General features: G+C 39.7%; 1 protein-coding gene across 9 annotated transcripts in view; it reads right to left on the bottom strand.

Annotated features, from left to right (window-relative positions):
- DMD (dystrophin) overlaps nucleotides 1-16,454 on the bottom strand; it is a 2,004,766-nt gene that overhangs the window by 1,121,898 nt on the left and 866,414 nt on the right. For all 9 annotated transcript variants that reach the window (XM_054005916.1, XM_054005912.1, XM_054005914.1 and 6 more), the window contains 2 exons: nucleotides 15,735-15,884; nucleotides 3,227-3,388 (listed from right to left, as the gene is read on the bottom strand). In XM_054005916.1, the coding sequence (XP_053861891.1) occupies nucleotides 3,227-3,388; nucleotides 15,735-15,884 (312 nt within the window). The remainder of the gene's footprint in view (nucleotides 1-3,226; nucleotides 3,389-15,734; nucleotides 15,885-16,454) is intronic.

The raw sequence follows: 16,454 nt of genomic DNA, 5'->3' as shown, positions 1-16,454 counted from the left end.
TAAAAAACTCCATGTACTTCAACTAAAACATACAATGAAAGAGCATTTGTAAAAATAAGGGGTGAGAAAAATCCCATGGTAATAATTTTAATACTTGCATAACCTTTGTATATTCATGTAGATGAAAGAGAGGTCATTGTGGAATAGTGAGGTCAAGCGTACACAGAAATGACTTCTTCATGAATTTATTTTGTAAGATTTGTCTTATTTTATTCTCTTTCAACACACGGTTTTATCGCTGTGCCTTACAGGGATCTGAACCCATTAATTTCTTTGAATGGCTGTAGTTAGGCTACTGTGTTTGAATACACTATCTTCAGTGGGAGGTGGAGAGAGACAGGCAGCAAGTAGTCTGTTACCCGACAATAGTTCTACAGCATTAAATTCTCAGTGCCACATGGTGGAGTAAGAAGCACATGGAATTTGTATTCAAAAGGTGATCCAAAGCAGGGCTCAAATAGCATATATTTAACACTGAAAACTCCCCTTTTCTTTTGCCATCTCTCTGCATGTATCAAAGTAATCACTTTAGTTTAACAAGAGAAGCTGCATTTCACTTCATTTTGTCTCTACTTTAGCCCTGGGTTTGAATTTGGGAACCAAACATTAAAAAACCTTGACATCTTTCTGATTAAAATTCCTTCTATTTTTCTAGGAGTGCAACATACTTTACTGAAGAGTTTATTTTATAGTCTCTGGGTTTGATTAACCATCACTAATTAATTATCCCCTTCCCTGGAAAAAGAAGGCCATTCACTCTAACGGAAAGGCAGGTAGCAGGACAGCCACTGCTTTGACATGGGAGTTCTATCATGAAGGAAAAGCTCTGATCTCTTTGTAGGAGGTGTGCCAGCAGGGGCTCCTCAGTAGATGAGCCAGTACCTTAGCCCTGCCATTCACTGGTGGGATGAATCAGGCTAATTTACCCATTTAAAATGCACTGTACATTTTATTTTCCTATAAGGATTTTAAGGAACTTCAGACTGAGTTTCAGAGAACAGTAATATTTGAGTTCAATCTGTTCTGATGAGAACTTGGTTTTCTCAAAAAATTTTACCTGCATCTTAAAATAAAACTGTGAAGGGGAAAGAGTCAACAAATTCTGGGTTGTTTGATTTCACACCTATTATGATTAGGCGAATTCAGCATCAGACATGAGGCAATAAAATCCATATGCAACACAAATTTTTTGGAGGGAAAAAAATGAGTTTGCCAATGTATCCAAAAATATTCCAGCTTAAATTTTGGTTGGTTGAGTGTTACCCTGATTCAATGGTTAAAATATTGAAATATTGCTTTTTATATAAAACCTGAATCACCATCAATACTACATCTGTGGATGTATCTGTGCCAGTTTCTAAAGGATGGATATGCTTTTGATCAGAGAATATTTTTGAAAAGGTCCAGAAACAGCCATATCAAACAGACGGTACTGAATGTTTCCTAAACTGCTAATCTTTAGAGAGATAGATTTAGAAGATGAAAATCATACCAATGCTCCCTTGACAAAGGCTCAGTTAAGCCCTGAGTTACCTAATAATACTCTATGTTGATCAAAGTTTTAGGAGGAAGAACAACACATTTAAATGGGGCAGTAGTGGGTAAATACTCTAGTTTAGGACTGAAATTTGATACACAAGGAGTAAATCATCTAAGCCTGACTCTACTCTTACACTGGTATAAGATGGAAACAACTCAACCGGAGTCAGTAATTATAACAGTATAAAATTAGACTGAGGGCAGAATAAGGCCTGGTATAGTCTAAATATTTGGTTTGGGCTTTAAATATACATATTTTTAATGGATTTTTAACTTTTTAAAATTATTTTTAATATAAAAGACACAGGGCCTGATTTCCAGAGTTGTGGTGGAACCGCAGCTCCCTTTAACTTCAGTGGGAGCTGTGGGCGCTCAGGACTTCTGAAATCAGGCCCACAATGTCTTTTGTCCATTTTTGTCTGTATCTGAGACCAACTCTTCAAGCTTCTCCTTGCCAAACATCTGTACTTAGGAATCACTATTTCTAACGGAAAATGCAGTTGGCATTAGCCTGACAAATCCTTACAATCCATATATACTTTTCCATATTATTTTCTCCTGATATTATCATACTTTTTATTAAATATCTAATGACCTGAAAAGCTATTTGATTTCCTATAGTACAATTTGAATACTTTGGTATTAGTAGCAGCGGGCTTTATTTCAACTTACTTTTGTTTTGTTTTGTTTTGTTTTTAAACAGGGCTATGGATAGATGTTATAGTGAAAATAGTTGAAAAGCACAAACTGGTGTCAGATATGGTAAATGTGCTCTAGGTTCAAAGCCTGAACAAATAAGTTGTAGGAGGGAAAGGAAAGAATGATTTTCTTTTAAACTTGTCTGAATTGAAGAACTAAAATGTAAGGATATTTATGTAAATCAAAGTAACAATTAACCACAGTACCTGTGATTAGATAATTTAGTAGCAATCCATATGCCATCTAATTGGCTTTACAAATAAACCAACTAAAAGTAGGAAGAAGATGATGAGTAAATTCTGGCATAAGAAAGATTGAATTTTAAAGAGCCACTTTGTTTTCCATTGCCATTTTAATGTTACTGCATAACCTTCCATTGCATTTAAGGTCCTTTAAATCATCTGGATAGGCATAGGTGAAAAAGTTGAAAGTATGATTATATTGGTACATAAACAACCCCCTTTAAATAAAAATAACGAGGAGTCTTCGTGGCATCTTAGAGACTAACACATTTATTTGGGCATAAGCTTTCGTGGGCTAAAACCCACTTCATCAGATACAGGGAGTGAAAAATGCAGTAAGAAGACTATATATTATAGCACATGAAAAGATGGGAGTTGCCTTACCCAGTGGGGGGTCAGTGCTAAGGAGCCAATTCAATTAAGGTGGAAGTGGCCTATTCTCAACAGTTGACAAGAAGGGGTGAAAACCAAGGGAGGGAAAATTACTTTTGTAGTGCTAACGAGGCCAATGCAATCAAGGTGGCCCATTTCCAGCAATACTTCTATCTAAACTTTACTTGCCCTTTCAAATGTAGTGTGTTATAAAAACCCGTTGCAAGTTCATCTTTTTAATTTAGAGCACTGCAAAAATTCTAAACCTCTTATTTTAAAAAAAGAGAGACAGAAAGCCCACCACTCTTCAGTGATTCAGAAATCCAGTGTGATTAACAAATCAATTCAAGACCATTAACCCAAATGTAACTTACTTGTGCTTCCTGGGGGACTTGTGCAGCATCAACTCTCTCTGCAATGTAGGCTGTTAATTGTCTGTCAATGAAGGCAAGAGACTCTTGGATCAAGCGAAGGGTTTTGTCAATTTCCTGGGCAGACTGGATACTCTGTTCAAGAACCTTTTGTCTTCTCACAGCCTAAAGACAATAACAAATAAACACATACATAATTCATTGAAAATGTACAGTCAATATTTTTTTTCTCATAAACATAGGCTGCAGTATAAATGAGTGCTCCTGACTCTTTCACAGCCACCTTTTTGTAAGATAAATTTCGCCTCTTTTTGCCACCCATTCAGCTCTTGTTAAAAGAATTTGCACAGAAAAACTCTAAGGTTTGAAGGACCCCTAAAAGCCAAAGCTAGAGTGAAGAGGAGACCGCAAAACTGTAAAATAAAACTATCCTCCCTGATGCAGTGTTCCACACAGAAGCCTGATGGGCCTCCTGATCTCATTATATAGTTCAAGAGATTTTGTTGACTCAGAATGGGGTTACTGTCATCACAATCCAATCCAAGATAATCCATTCCAGCAAGTGAGAGGAATAAAAGATCTCTCAAGAAGGAACTCTCATATATGAAATATAAATAGTTTCCTGGAGTAGGGACTGAATGCTAACTCTGAAAGGAGGATTTAATCCTTGCCTTCATTTTTAAGGCCCTTCGTGGTCTATCCTCATCCTATATAATCTCTTCTACTCTGTAGAAATGCAAACCCTAGCTGGTTAATCATTGTCAAGTGTTTTGTAGGCATAAAGCCAAAAGTACATTTTCAGGAAAGATTAAAGGACAGTAATGTAATAGCCCAGGGGAATGCCTTCCAAGCTAAGGGGCAGCATGGGAGAAAGTATAATGATGCTTGTCAAATTCTGAGAAAAGCACTCTCCATCAAATCTTCCCTTACAACCCATTTATGCCATTATGCCTACAAAACACTTGATAAACCAGCTGGTAAACGGTGACTGGTGTTTATTATACTGTTTGTAATTATCTCCCCATTACCTTGTGCTTCCCTCTATCTGTTTGTTATATCCACTTGTAGTCTCCCATATTGAACTTAGATTGTAAACTCTTCAAGGCAAGGACCCCATCCCTTTGCTATATATTTCTTCAGTGCCTAGTACAATGGGGTCTAATCTTTTCCATGCCATGCTACAAATATGAGACAAGCAACAATGTTCCCAGTCTTTGTTTGGGATCATTAGCTTTTCTGTAAGTCCAGCCATATTTCTACCCATAATATAGCAGTGACTAACTTTCCTTGTAAATTATGAATTAAAGGGGAAGTAAGAGAGCAATGCGGGTGGACTATAGTGTTGTCTGGTCCTGGGATGTGGGTGTTCACACCAAACACAGATTTGTTTGCTGAACAAGGGATAGTTGCATTTTATTCTGACTCCATAGCTACCTTCAGTTTTTAGGACCCAATGTCTTTTGTCAAAAAGGTTTGAAATATCTATCAGCTAGAGTTTTGTGTGTCTCTGTGGTAATAATATATTCTAAGTGGAATGCTGGTCCTTTCAGGTCCTTACTTTTAGTCAATGAGATAGAGTTACTATTCTGAACGCCCTCATTGGCTGATGTTAATAGTGAAAGGATAGGGTTCCCTATCAGTATTTACTATTTTGGGTGTTTGTAAGATGCTTTGTACTATTTCTAAACAGCTTATTAGATAACAGCCCCAGGGTTGCCAGTTCTAGGAATTTTCCGTGGAACAGAAAAGCTTTGCAGGTTGGATCAGTGTTAATGGAAACACCTGAGCTACTAAAGTAAGAACAGATTTAAAAATTTTATTAAAGCGAATGTTAAAAAGATTATATAGTACACAGGTTAAGAAAAGAGTGTCTGTACATCTGGGTATAGTGCTTAGATTATCCACGATTACATCAGCAAATGAATCACTGAAGCAATGTTACTTCATAATGTACCACTAGATTTTGCTACTTTCATGATTTTTACTTTCATCTGCTTTGAGGTTTAAACTTTATCTCATATAGTCAATGTGAATATGCACATATTCTGGAAAGAGATATCAAATTCTTAGAAGCCTAATCTGTCTTTCATTAAAAAGGGTAAGTTCAGTTTTGAAAACTGTCAACATCTATCGTTTACAAAGACAGTGACTGAAATGAGGACGATAAAGTAATAGCTAAAAAAGCTAGGTGGCAGTGGTGGGGTTTCCCCCCCCCCCTTGTGTACACACATGTGAATAAGATTTCACTTCAGGTTTCAGATGCTAAAATAACAGCCATCATCCAAATTTGTTATGTACTGTACTTAGATTGTAAACATAGGGGGACAGAGGTGCGCTAATGGATTGTGTTTATACAACACGTAACAGAATGGGGTCCTGGACCATGACTGAGGCTCCTTGGCACTATACTACAGTAGTATTATTACTAGGAGTAAATTAAATGCAGTGAAATTTATTAACTATAACAATTAGAACAATCTAAAAACATGATCTAGATTTTTCGAGGTGAGTGCATCAGTGAAAAATAAAACACTCAATAACAGGACTTAAAAGGACACTCTCCAGGCTAGCAGTCCTAAAATGCACAGCCGGCTCTAGGATTTTTGCCACCCCAAGCAAAAACAATTTTGGCCGCCGCCCCCCATTTTTTTCTTACCCCACCCCCGGCCCCACCTCAACTCCGCCCCTTCCCCAAATCCTCAGCCTTGTCTCCTCCCCCCAGGCTCTCAAGCCTAGGAGGGAAGGATGGGAGTGGGAAAAGCAGCACGCGCGCCACATCCACTCGGGGTCTCCCCCTCCCTCCCAGGTTTGAGAGCCTGGTAGGGAGGGCGAGCAGCGGCGCGCGAATCAGCGGTTTCGCGCGCCGTGGCGCATGAGCGGCAGCAGCAGAGGTGAGCTAGGGCGGCCGGGGCACATTTTTAGGGGCGGCATGGCCGGCGCCAGAATGCTGCCCCTAGAAATGTGCCGCCCCAAGCACCAGCTTGTTTTGCTGGTGCCTAGAGCCGGCCCTGCTAAAATGAAACCTGCATTACCATTTCCCCACACTGCTTCATCTCTCTAAATACCTTAAGAAGTTCCACTTTTCCTGAACTCAAATTCTACAAAATAACCAACCACTCCACATAAGATGAAAACAAAGTAAGCTGGTAAAGAAAGAGATTTCTGTTTTAACGTTCAAGTGGGAACAAGTTATATTAAACTATGCAAAAGTCTCCTTTTAACAAATTATAACAATATGTATTAGAATACAATAACTTAATTCTTAATTTAATAAATAATAGAACTACTTTGTTTATCCCACAAAATAGAAGCTACGTTTCAGGACCAGGATGACAGATGTACTATACATGAAACTTTATTTATCTATTCCTTAAACTGAACTGCAGAAATAACGTTGTGCAATATTTGCTAAATCTTTTTTTTAATGCTACATTGTTGCATCTCTGTTGGGACAGAAATAAGGTTGTGGGTCTTAAGGTATGTAAATGGGGCTGAGCTCTTTTGAAAATCCATCCTAACTGTAGGTGCTGGGCACTTAAATCTGCCTCGCGGCTCTTTTGAAAATCTAGCTCACAGTGGCTACCATTTGAGAGCACCGGAGTACTTTGCTATACACTAGGATTTCACGCAATCACCTGTGTGCTCTCTTTAATGCTGGGAAACTCGTTGCTAGGTTGGGCTGTAACCTTATGTTTAGGAATAGTGGCCTAGGAACAGCAAGCATACATACAGGGAAGTGTATTGTCAAGCCATGGACTTGAGATCAACAGTGGCCACATGTGCAGGAAAATTAGCAAATACATTTGAAAAATGTCTTTTATATATAGCAAGATAGTGAAGAAATTAAATATGTTAATTGAATATGTTTTTAGTTTTTTAAGCTGAACTACTTTTTTCGTTAGGGGGAAGAACACCAGCACAAATGAATGGCTCAGCACGACAGTATATAAACAGCTCTGAGAGCATAACAAGAGGCTCTAGCCCTACTATCAGATCACAGACAATAAAGCTGAGGGCTCCAATCTGTAAAGCAACGTCTCCAACAGTTTATTGGTAAATGGGAAGTTTCAGGGCAAGCAGCAACTGTTTAGATATTTCTGACTTAGAGAAATTGACAGCTGTCAAGAAAAATAAAAGCAAAAAAATTCTGCTTTTAGGAAACTGCAGAATGAAAATGGAAAGAAAAAACATGTTAATTACTAATTTTTTCTGACAGTCTCAATAGCCATTTTATAGATTTTTTAAATGCATTAGCATAAAATGATTAGTTTCTTTGTAGTACAGAAGATACCTGAGATCAATGTATCAGAGGGGTAGCCGTGTTAGTCTGAATCTGTAAAAAGCAACAGAGGGTCCTGTGGCACCTTTGAGACTAACAGAAGTATTGGGAGCATAAGCTTTCGTGGGTAAGAACCTCACTTCTTCAGATGCAAGAGAAAAAGAAGTGAGGTTCTTACCCACGAAAGCTTATGCTCCCAATACTTGAGATCAATGTATAATTCAAGAATCAACATCTGGAAAACTCAGCAGACACACTAACTGTTAAATATATTCCATATAAAAAACTTGACATTAAGAGAAATTAGGATGCACTGTGAAGCATTCAAATATAAAGAAATCTGACAGTTAAAGGTGCTCACTCATTTTAACACTGTACCCCATGCCTCTTGATAAAATCTCTTTTGGTGTACATTATGATGTAGCCTTTTAATACATGTTCACTTATTGCTGTATTTATCAAATAATACAATTCACCTTTTCAATAACTTCAGTTGCACAGTTAGTTTCATATATATTATGGAGGTTCTAGTCAAAGTTTTATAGTAAAGGAAAAACAGAGTTTTACACTTGAAGGATGTAATCTCTGTGTTATCTGTGAAAAATACAGCATATCCACTCCCAAATTACAGTACTTACTCTTTGAATACAGAATGAATTTTCTCAAAATTCAAAAGTAACTTTATTAGTGTAGGAGTTGAAATTAATGAAACATCTGTATAAAAAGTTAGCATCCAGTCAGACTTTTTTGTCCTGTGTCATCTAAATAATGGAATAACAGACTCTTCAGACTCCTGAAAAGGTTAAAACTCATGCATATTTTCTGGTTATTGGATGGTGTCAACCCAGGGCAGAGTCAAGGTTGTTTGAGTGCCTTAACTGTGCATTTCCATATCTTAACATATTTGGATTTATTTAAAATTTAACTTAACTCTTGGTTTATGATGTCTGTTATTGGGATAATTATATCTCTCTATTTTTTCTTCTCCTCCAAATTACTGATATACTCTCAACCTTAACTAAATTTTAACTTAGTTTTTGTCTGGGAGTAGATAAGGTTATTTTGGGATTTTCATTATAAACACAATTTTCACATGCTTTCAACATTTTGAAATACTCAATTTTGGTTGATATTTTCCATGCCCTCATGCCAGAAGTAATTCTCATAGAAACTTTAGCAATATTTCTTACTCTATTTTTGAGCTAAGGGGCTACAAAATACAACTGTCTGGAAATAAAAAAATACCTCTGACCTCTTGGTTCAATGGTGATAGACATCTTTATTCATTTTGTGTTCCAAAACTGACAAGTATTGCAAGAAGGGCATCCTGCTGTTCTGGGGATTATTACTGTACAGAATGAGGCTGATATTGCCGGTTCTCCAAAAGTCATAAGAGGAGCCAAGTTAGCAATCCGTGAAGAGATAATGAGAAGGTGGGTGGAAGGAAAGATATCCCCACTCACCACAAGAGTAGAACAAAAGATTAAATAAATACATACATGCATACATACAGGACAGGGTTTGGAAAAATGGGCAGCGGGGATGGAGATTGTGGGGAATGTTAAAAAAAGATGTCTTGATGGCAAAAAGGGGTTGGCCCTCAAGAATAAACTTCCATTCAACACAGCGCAAATCTAAATACGAACATCTTTTCCCAGCTTTATGGAAGCATATCCTCCCTTTCTAACAGAAATTTGTTGGGTGGGCTACAAGTCACTTTCAAAGTTACAGGAATGTCATGAGCGCTGCTTGCAGAACTTCATGTTCTCCGGGCACCAGTATTACACATTTCCACACGGCTATATGTGAATCAGTCACTTGAAAAGGCAACAGTGGCTATGCATATTGCTTATCCATCATGCCCAACACAATCAAAGGGAGAACTAAACACACAGTCTTCCTCTGTTAACTAAAGAAGATAAGGAATACAAAGATAATAACATTATCAGCCTCTGCAGATAAATCTCTCTCACTCAGTAACAGCACAGTTTCTTCTCACGGAATCAGTCATATTGCAATAGGTTAGTTTGTTTGCTCAATTAACTGAGAGTAAATATTTCACTGATAAGTTTTTGCTCATTATTATTATTGTACATTGCCTGCACAACTATTCAAATAAAATAAATAGAGAGACCTGGTTTAGATGTTAGCCAGTTCAAAATACAGTAACCTTGAACAGATTTGTTACATTGTGCCTGGAATGCATTATTGTGCAAGGACTTTGCATGATCCTGGAAATACAATTTGAGGGTACTGAGAGCAGGGGCGGCTCTATGTATGTTGCCGCCCCAAGCACGGCAGCCAGGCGGCTTTCGATGGCATGCCAGTGGGAGGTCCGCCGATCCCGTGCCTTCGGTGTACCCACCGCCGAATTGCCGCCGAAACCATGGGACCGGCGGAGCTACCGCAGGCGTGCCGCCGAAGGCAGACTGACTGCCGCCCTCACAGTGACCAGCAGGCCGCACCCCCCCAGGGCTTGCCGCCCCAGGCACGCGTGTGGTGCCACGCCTGACAGAGAGGATGGAAAATTCAATTTTGAGGAATCTTTGTAACAAGAAATGCAAAACTGGTTTCTCTAGTCAAACATTTCAAAAAGTGGATTTTGTTCTGGGGAAAAGGTAAGGTAATTATTAGGGCAAGTAAATAGTATGACTGAGTAACTTGAGTAAAGTTTTGTTGTAGTCTTGTAGGTTCCAGTATATTAGGGATACAAGGTTGGTGAATGGACCCTTAGAATATGGGCTACTTATGCTAAATTATCTGGCTGCTTGGAAAGGAGCAGAAGGAGCCTAATTAGCTTCATGGAATAAATAGCCACACCCAGACCAAGCAACCACAGGTGACACCCATTTTGGATTCTGCAGAGCGAAGTGGCACTGGGCAACTCATGTTCAGCCATTTCCCTTTTGCCAGCTCTGGAAGGGGTGGCTACAGGGGTTAAGGCAAATGTTGGGGTGGCTATAGCCCCCGCAAGCCTCCCCCAATGCCGCCCCTTGTTATGCCTACCCTTTCTGGTGTGAAGTTGGACCACTGTTGGTGCCGGTTAGTCACTGAGGGGAGTTAAACCCCTTAGGATTAAGTTCAATATCGTTGAGGCCTCTGCTTCAATCTTAATTTACTGCATAGTTTCTTTATTCCTGAGTGTGAATACATTTCTAAGCATCATGGGGGAAAAAATAATCAAAAAGTATCACTGTGATAACTCATATACAATTGCCTTCAAGAATTCTTTTCCAATGTCTTTTCTTATGCCATCAGGAGACATGGAACAAGAGAACACTAAACAGTAAACCATGATCAGGGAAGCCAAGTGTCATGTATCTTACATGATAACCATGCATTTGGCAGTCCTGTAACTCATTCCAAGATTTCAGCTGGATTCCTGTCCGTCTGACTTAGCTGAAGAAAAATGACATATGCAGGTAGTTCCACTTTTTGGCTAATACAGGGCACAGTTGCACTTCATGAGCAGGCAGCCAGTCGTCTCAACTCTTTGTTCACTCTGCTGGATCTGAGTCCAACATCAGATCTAGCTCCTACCCTACCCATCCTCCTTGCAGCCAGTTGCACACCCCAACACACATTCCCCAGTCCCCGCCTCTGCTAACCAAACAGCCCTCTGTATCCCACAAAGTCAGGCACCTTCTACCACTCCGCTGCTTTCTGCGCCCAGCAGTCCCAACACCCATCTATTACCCAGAAGCCTCCTGTCCCAACACCTACCATCTACTTGCCGCCCCAAAGCACCTTCTATTCCCCACCTTCCCTCACAGTGATTCCTTTCCTTTCCCCAGTACCATCTACTCACTGGAAGTTCTCTGCTACCTAGGAAACCCCAGCAACCACTCATCTCCCAGTAGTTCCAGCACCACCAATCCCCATTCACCTATTTCCCCAGCAACTCCAAACAAAGACCTAGGCAGTTACCCTACAGTTTCTTATTCGGACTCCTCTACTCATCTCCCCCTTAATAAGTTTGGTGAAGATCCATTAACTACCAATGGCCACTGCTCAGAGCAGATTATGTTGACCATACACATACATTTACAGTTATATGCATATTATTTTCAAATATGAAAATTGTATTTGAAAAAAGTACAATAGTTGGAGCAGAACAAAACTTGGCAACTTTCATTAATGATACTTTAATTATTTTTTTTCATACCCAGGGCTTAATTTTCCACTTTTTCAACTTTTATAGTCAATTCAACCTATGCAATATGGATGCAAATATTTAGGGTAAGTGCAATATAACATCTGCGGCTGGCCCCTGTCAGCTGACTCAAACTCACAGGGCTCAGGCTGTGGAGCTGTAAAATTGCAGTGTACACATTTGGGCTGGAGCCCAGACTCCAGGCTCCAATGTCTACACTGCAATTTTATAGCCCACAGCCCAAGCCCCATGTCAGCTGACAGAGGCCAGCTGCGGGTGTTTTATTGCACTTGTAACCCCTTTGGAGTTTAGAGAGCATGGCCCCTTTAAATCTTTTTCCTAAGGGGGGAAGGGGAGCAGTGAGAGAAAGGAGGGAAACTGCAGGGTTTGGATCTGGAGCTCCAGCGAGAGAGAAGGGCTGCAGCCCGCAGGCCCTCACAGAGTGAAGCAGCAGAGAACCTGCTTGAAGTCTGGGAAGGACACGAAGCCGATAGGGGACACGCCAGGACAGGAGCCAGGAGGAGCACTGTGCCAGTGAGGAATCGCCGGAGAAGGACAGGCTGGAGCTGGACCCAGTATTACTGCTGCCCAGAGCTACATGGGGTTGTGAGTACTGGGGCTTGTCTCTCTGCATTGGGAATAAAGAGGGAGGCTGCTAGATAGTTAAGTGGGGAGGTGGTTGCTCTGTGTGGCTTTGCAGGGCGCGGCAGAAGAGGGCACCGGAGGGGTTTGGAGGGCACTGGACTGGAACTTTGGAGGGCACTGGACTGGAACTTTGCTCAGGACTCCTGAACTCAGTGTGCAGACACATTGCTCGGTGTCTGCCCTTTCACACTGTGCTACCACTGGGCCTGTGGGGCCTTGGTTTGGATGCAATCCTGTTTTACTGTTCCCCCTATATTTCCCCTTGTTGTTTTTCTCCTCTCATCCCTCTGTAAATAAATATTTCCCTTTCTTATATCCATTGCACTTTTCCTGTGGGTGTGTGTGTTCTCTCTGGGGGGTTTGGAACAGGTGCTCCTAGGATGGAAGGGATTTTTCTTGCTGCATTCCTGCACGCACCTTCTCTTGGCCAGAGCTGCTGCAGAGCAGACGCCATCTTGGTCACGAGGGCACTAACGTTACACACTGTAGACACATCCTTAAAGTACTTTAATTATACATGTCACAATGTGCTCCAGCTCTAATGAAATAAGAACCGACCATTGTTATGGTTATACGCATAAGGGACCTGAGTGAAGTTGGAGAGTTTAACCTTTATGTTTAGAATTCCCCGAATTCTGATTGCTCAATTTATGAACCATAAAGTTGTATTAACCATAACTATCAGCATACTAACAGTTTCAAATTCCAATACTGACTGGAAACTAAAAGAAACACAAATCTAGACCAAACTATATTTGAAGGAACTGCTGCACATCAGCACCAATATCAATGGATTTAAACAAAACGAAAAGTCTGAGAAAGGAAATGAGTATTCATCCTCTACTGGTCAGTTATGACACAGGTCAGAAAACCCTCAAGGAGCAATATTTCCAGTGCTCAGTACAACAGGTTGATTTGAGACTTGAAAGGTGGATTCTGTAGCTCAGCAAGTAGGTTTCTTTGGCTGCCCATGATACAATCCGATACAGTAGAAGATAAAAATTAGAGAATATATTAGTTTATTAGTGAAGAGGTTTTCTCCTGTTTTCTTGTTTGCAAAATAACTTTCTATTTCAGATTATTCCATTAAAAACTAGGAAGAGTAAATGAAGTTTCCCTTACTCTCCCACACTCTTATAGCAATGGAGCAAATGCATTACAAATCAGAATTCGAGCTCTCACTTGGAGGTGAGAAAGAATCTAATGAGATATTCAGGGGTTCATTCCCCACCCTGCTAAATACTCTTGCATAATCCCAATTCATATTAACGGTGATGTCATGGTGTGTATGTACCTCAGGCTGGCCAGGCAGCCAAGGGATTAATGCAGGAACTGTCAGCCAAGGCTTACTGGCAGCCTGGCAGCAGCTGGGAGAATAAAAGAGCTAAGAAGCAGAGGGGTGGGGCTCCTGCCAGAGTAGCAAGCAGGTTGGAAATGGAAACTCCTGCCAGCAAGCAGAGAGGGCATGACCCGATCTAAAGGCTGGAGAAGCTGACAGAAACCAAGGTAGGTAGGAAGGAGCTATGGGTACACCAGGAGGAGTTGTCGAGGACTGATTCCCCCTGCCTGGTTTAAAGGCCTGATCTGTAACCCAATAGAGTGGGGAGTCTGGGTTCCCCTATCAATCCCTCAGTTTTAAAAACGAAAGGGTTTTCCAAATCCCGCAAGTACCAAAACCCACAGGGATAAGGGGAAGAGCCCACACACCTCAGCAAGACTAACCCATTTCATAGCCCTGAATGGGACTACCATAGAGACTCAAGCAAAAGGAGCTGACTGGCCATCCTGCCAGATTAAGTAAACTTTGTGCAATGCTCTGTCTGACCAAAGGGGGTGCTGTTGCACCAGCACACTGGCTCACAAGTGGCTACGTGTGCAAACCCCTCATGTTACAAGTTTCTTGAAGTACGGTGATTTGATATGACCTCCCAAATTACTATCACTCAAGTCTCCTTAGAGTCTAGCTCCCAAATAAAACACAGATCCATACCGTAGACTGGCAAGTTAAAATTCATTTTCCTTTCATGGCAAAGGCAGTCTAGTTTCACATGTTTTTCTCTTGCTCTCACACTTATTACCCCACATTCAACTTATTTTCATAGATTTTTTTCCCCCACCAAAGTTTTGCATTTACTTTACTTTAATGTAAGTTTGATCCACTCAATAAAGAGCAATGAAAAATATTTTTTGATAATCCCATGATTTTACCTTCACAGAACACCAAAGTAACCAGTGCAATCTAGTCTCCATTATAATAGTGATGGTCCAATTGGATAATAAAGTCAGGCCACTTCTTCTATTCCTGAAATATTTGTAGTCTTCATTTACTCAATTCTGGTACTTTTCAAAATGAGAATGATAAATAAGCACTCTGGGATGGCATTGGAAAGTGACACACAGCTGTGACTACCTGTAATTTTTTTTATTAGCTATCCTACATTTTTACTCATGTCAGACAATGAAAAGAAACCACAGTAACAGAAAGAAGCAGTAGCAGCTGTCACAAGATTTTCACCTTACTACTTAATTTCAGAAAACCTTTCTTAATCACTTGCTTATTTCTCTGCTACCGTTACAAACATACCCCATACTTACATAAATATATTTTTCCTTCAAACTAAACTAAATGTTCCATGTAGACCTTAGTTCAAAAAATGAAACTTATTTTGTCAATTGAAATAGTATTTAAAATATTTCCTGGTGACACCAGAGCATGATTTTTATTTTATTTTTTATACTAAAAGGATTTTAAAACTGTGTGTGTGTGTGTGTGTGCGCGCGCGCGCGTGTGTGTATAGATAGATAGATAGTGTTCTGAACAGATTTCTCAGTAAAAAGCATAAAGAATTTAGTAGGTTTTGCCAAAGAATTAGTAATAAGTGTTCAGTCTCAGTCAAAGCAAATTGAACAACTTCCACATCAAAAAGAACCATTATGAACTGTGTCAGATGCACAAATTTCACTCTCCTTACGTTAAACATATTTTCTTTATTGAAGTTTTCCTACAAAGCTATTTATTGACATGGGTGCTCATTTTATGACATGCTCGGCAGAAAATATACTTGTGAAAGAATATTACACTTGACATTTAATTTTGAAACAACAGTTGGCTTCCCAGTGGGAGTTTTGCCTGAATAAGAAGTGCTGAATAGGGCTTTTTAATATTAAATTCACCACAGATATTTTTCAAAGGAAGACACCTGAATTTTGAAGTGTAAGGGCTACACAAGCAATTCCCTTGTTTCTAAAGTAAAACAATCTGGTGCACTGCATAGTAACAATACAAGGAAGCATAGTAATATTGTATCTTATTGTTTTCAATTATCCTATACAATTAGGAGCTAATTTTATTTTTTTGGAAATTAGGTCAACTGCTAAAGTGCCAGTTATTTAAGGTAAAAAAATGAAAAAATGGGATGATATATTATACGTACCTCCTGTTGCAGCTCTTCCCATCGAGTACTGAATTTCTCCAGTTTTTCATTGATCAACTCATCCAAGACTCCTCCATCAGTTAAAGTCTGTGCCAACTCCCGAATCTGATTGCGGTTATCTTCTGGATGTCGCATTAAGCTTTCCAAAGACTGAAAAGAAAAAAAATCATAAAAATCATGATTTGTTCTCCTTTTTCTCAGACCAGCAGAAAAGTCTGAAGAGCACTCATCTCTCATTAATGTGTAAGAAAGAAACCCTCCATTTCAGACACAACTGAAATGCAGACATCAGATCAAAGTATCAAACAATTTCATATTTATGCCACAAAGTACTGTGTACTATGCATTACTAAAATAATGCTTTAGCGACTAAGGCCTCAAGTCTAGCAAAGCACTTAACCATGTGCTTAAATTTAAACATGAATAATCCCATTGACTTATTTTCTGCATCCATGTAGGACAATAGCTCATGCCAACATGCCCATACCTCTTGGTGAAGAAATGTCTATTGAAATAGAAAATCAAAATTATATAAATAAAATTATCACATCCTCCTTGCATTAATCCCATCAAATGTGATTTGTGTTTAAAATTAAGCATTTGCTTAAGTATTCTAAGGGCTGGTCTTCACTACCCACCCGGATCGATTTATCGTGTCTCATCGGGACGTGATAATTGATCTCCGAATCGATGCGCGTACTCCACCAGCCCAGGTAGGAG

The sequence above is a fragment of the Malaclemys terrapin genome, chromosome 1 (assembly GCF_027887155.1).
Source record: "Malaclemys terrapin pileata isolate rMalTer1 chromosome 1, rMalTer1.hap1, whole genome shotgun sequence".
NCBI classification, from domain to species: domain Eukaryota; kingdom Metazoa; phylum Chordata; order Testudines; family Emydidae; genus Malaclemys; species Malaclemys terrapin.
This window is presented reverse-complemented; position numbering and strand designations above follow the sequence as displayed.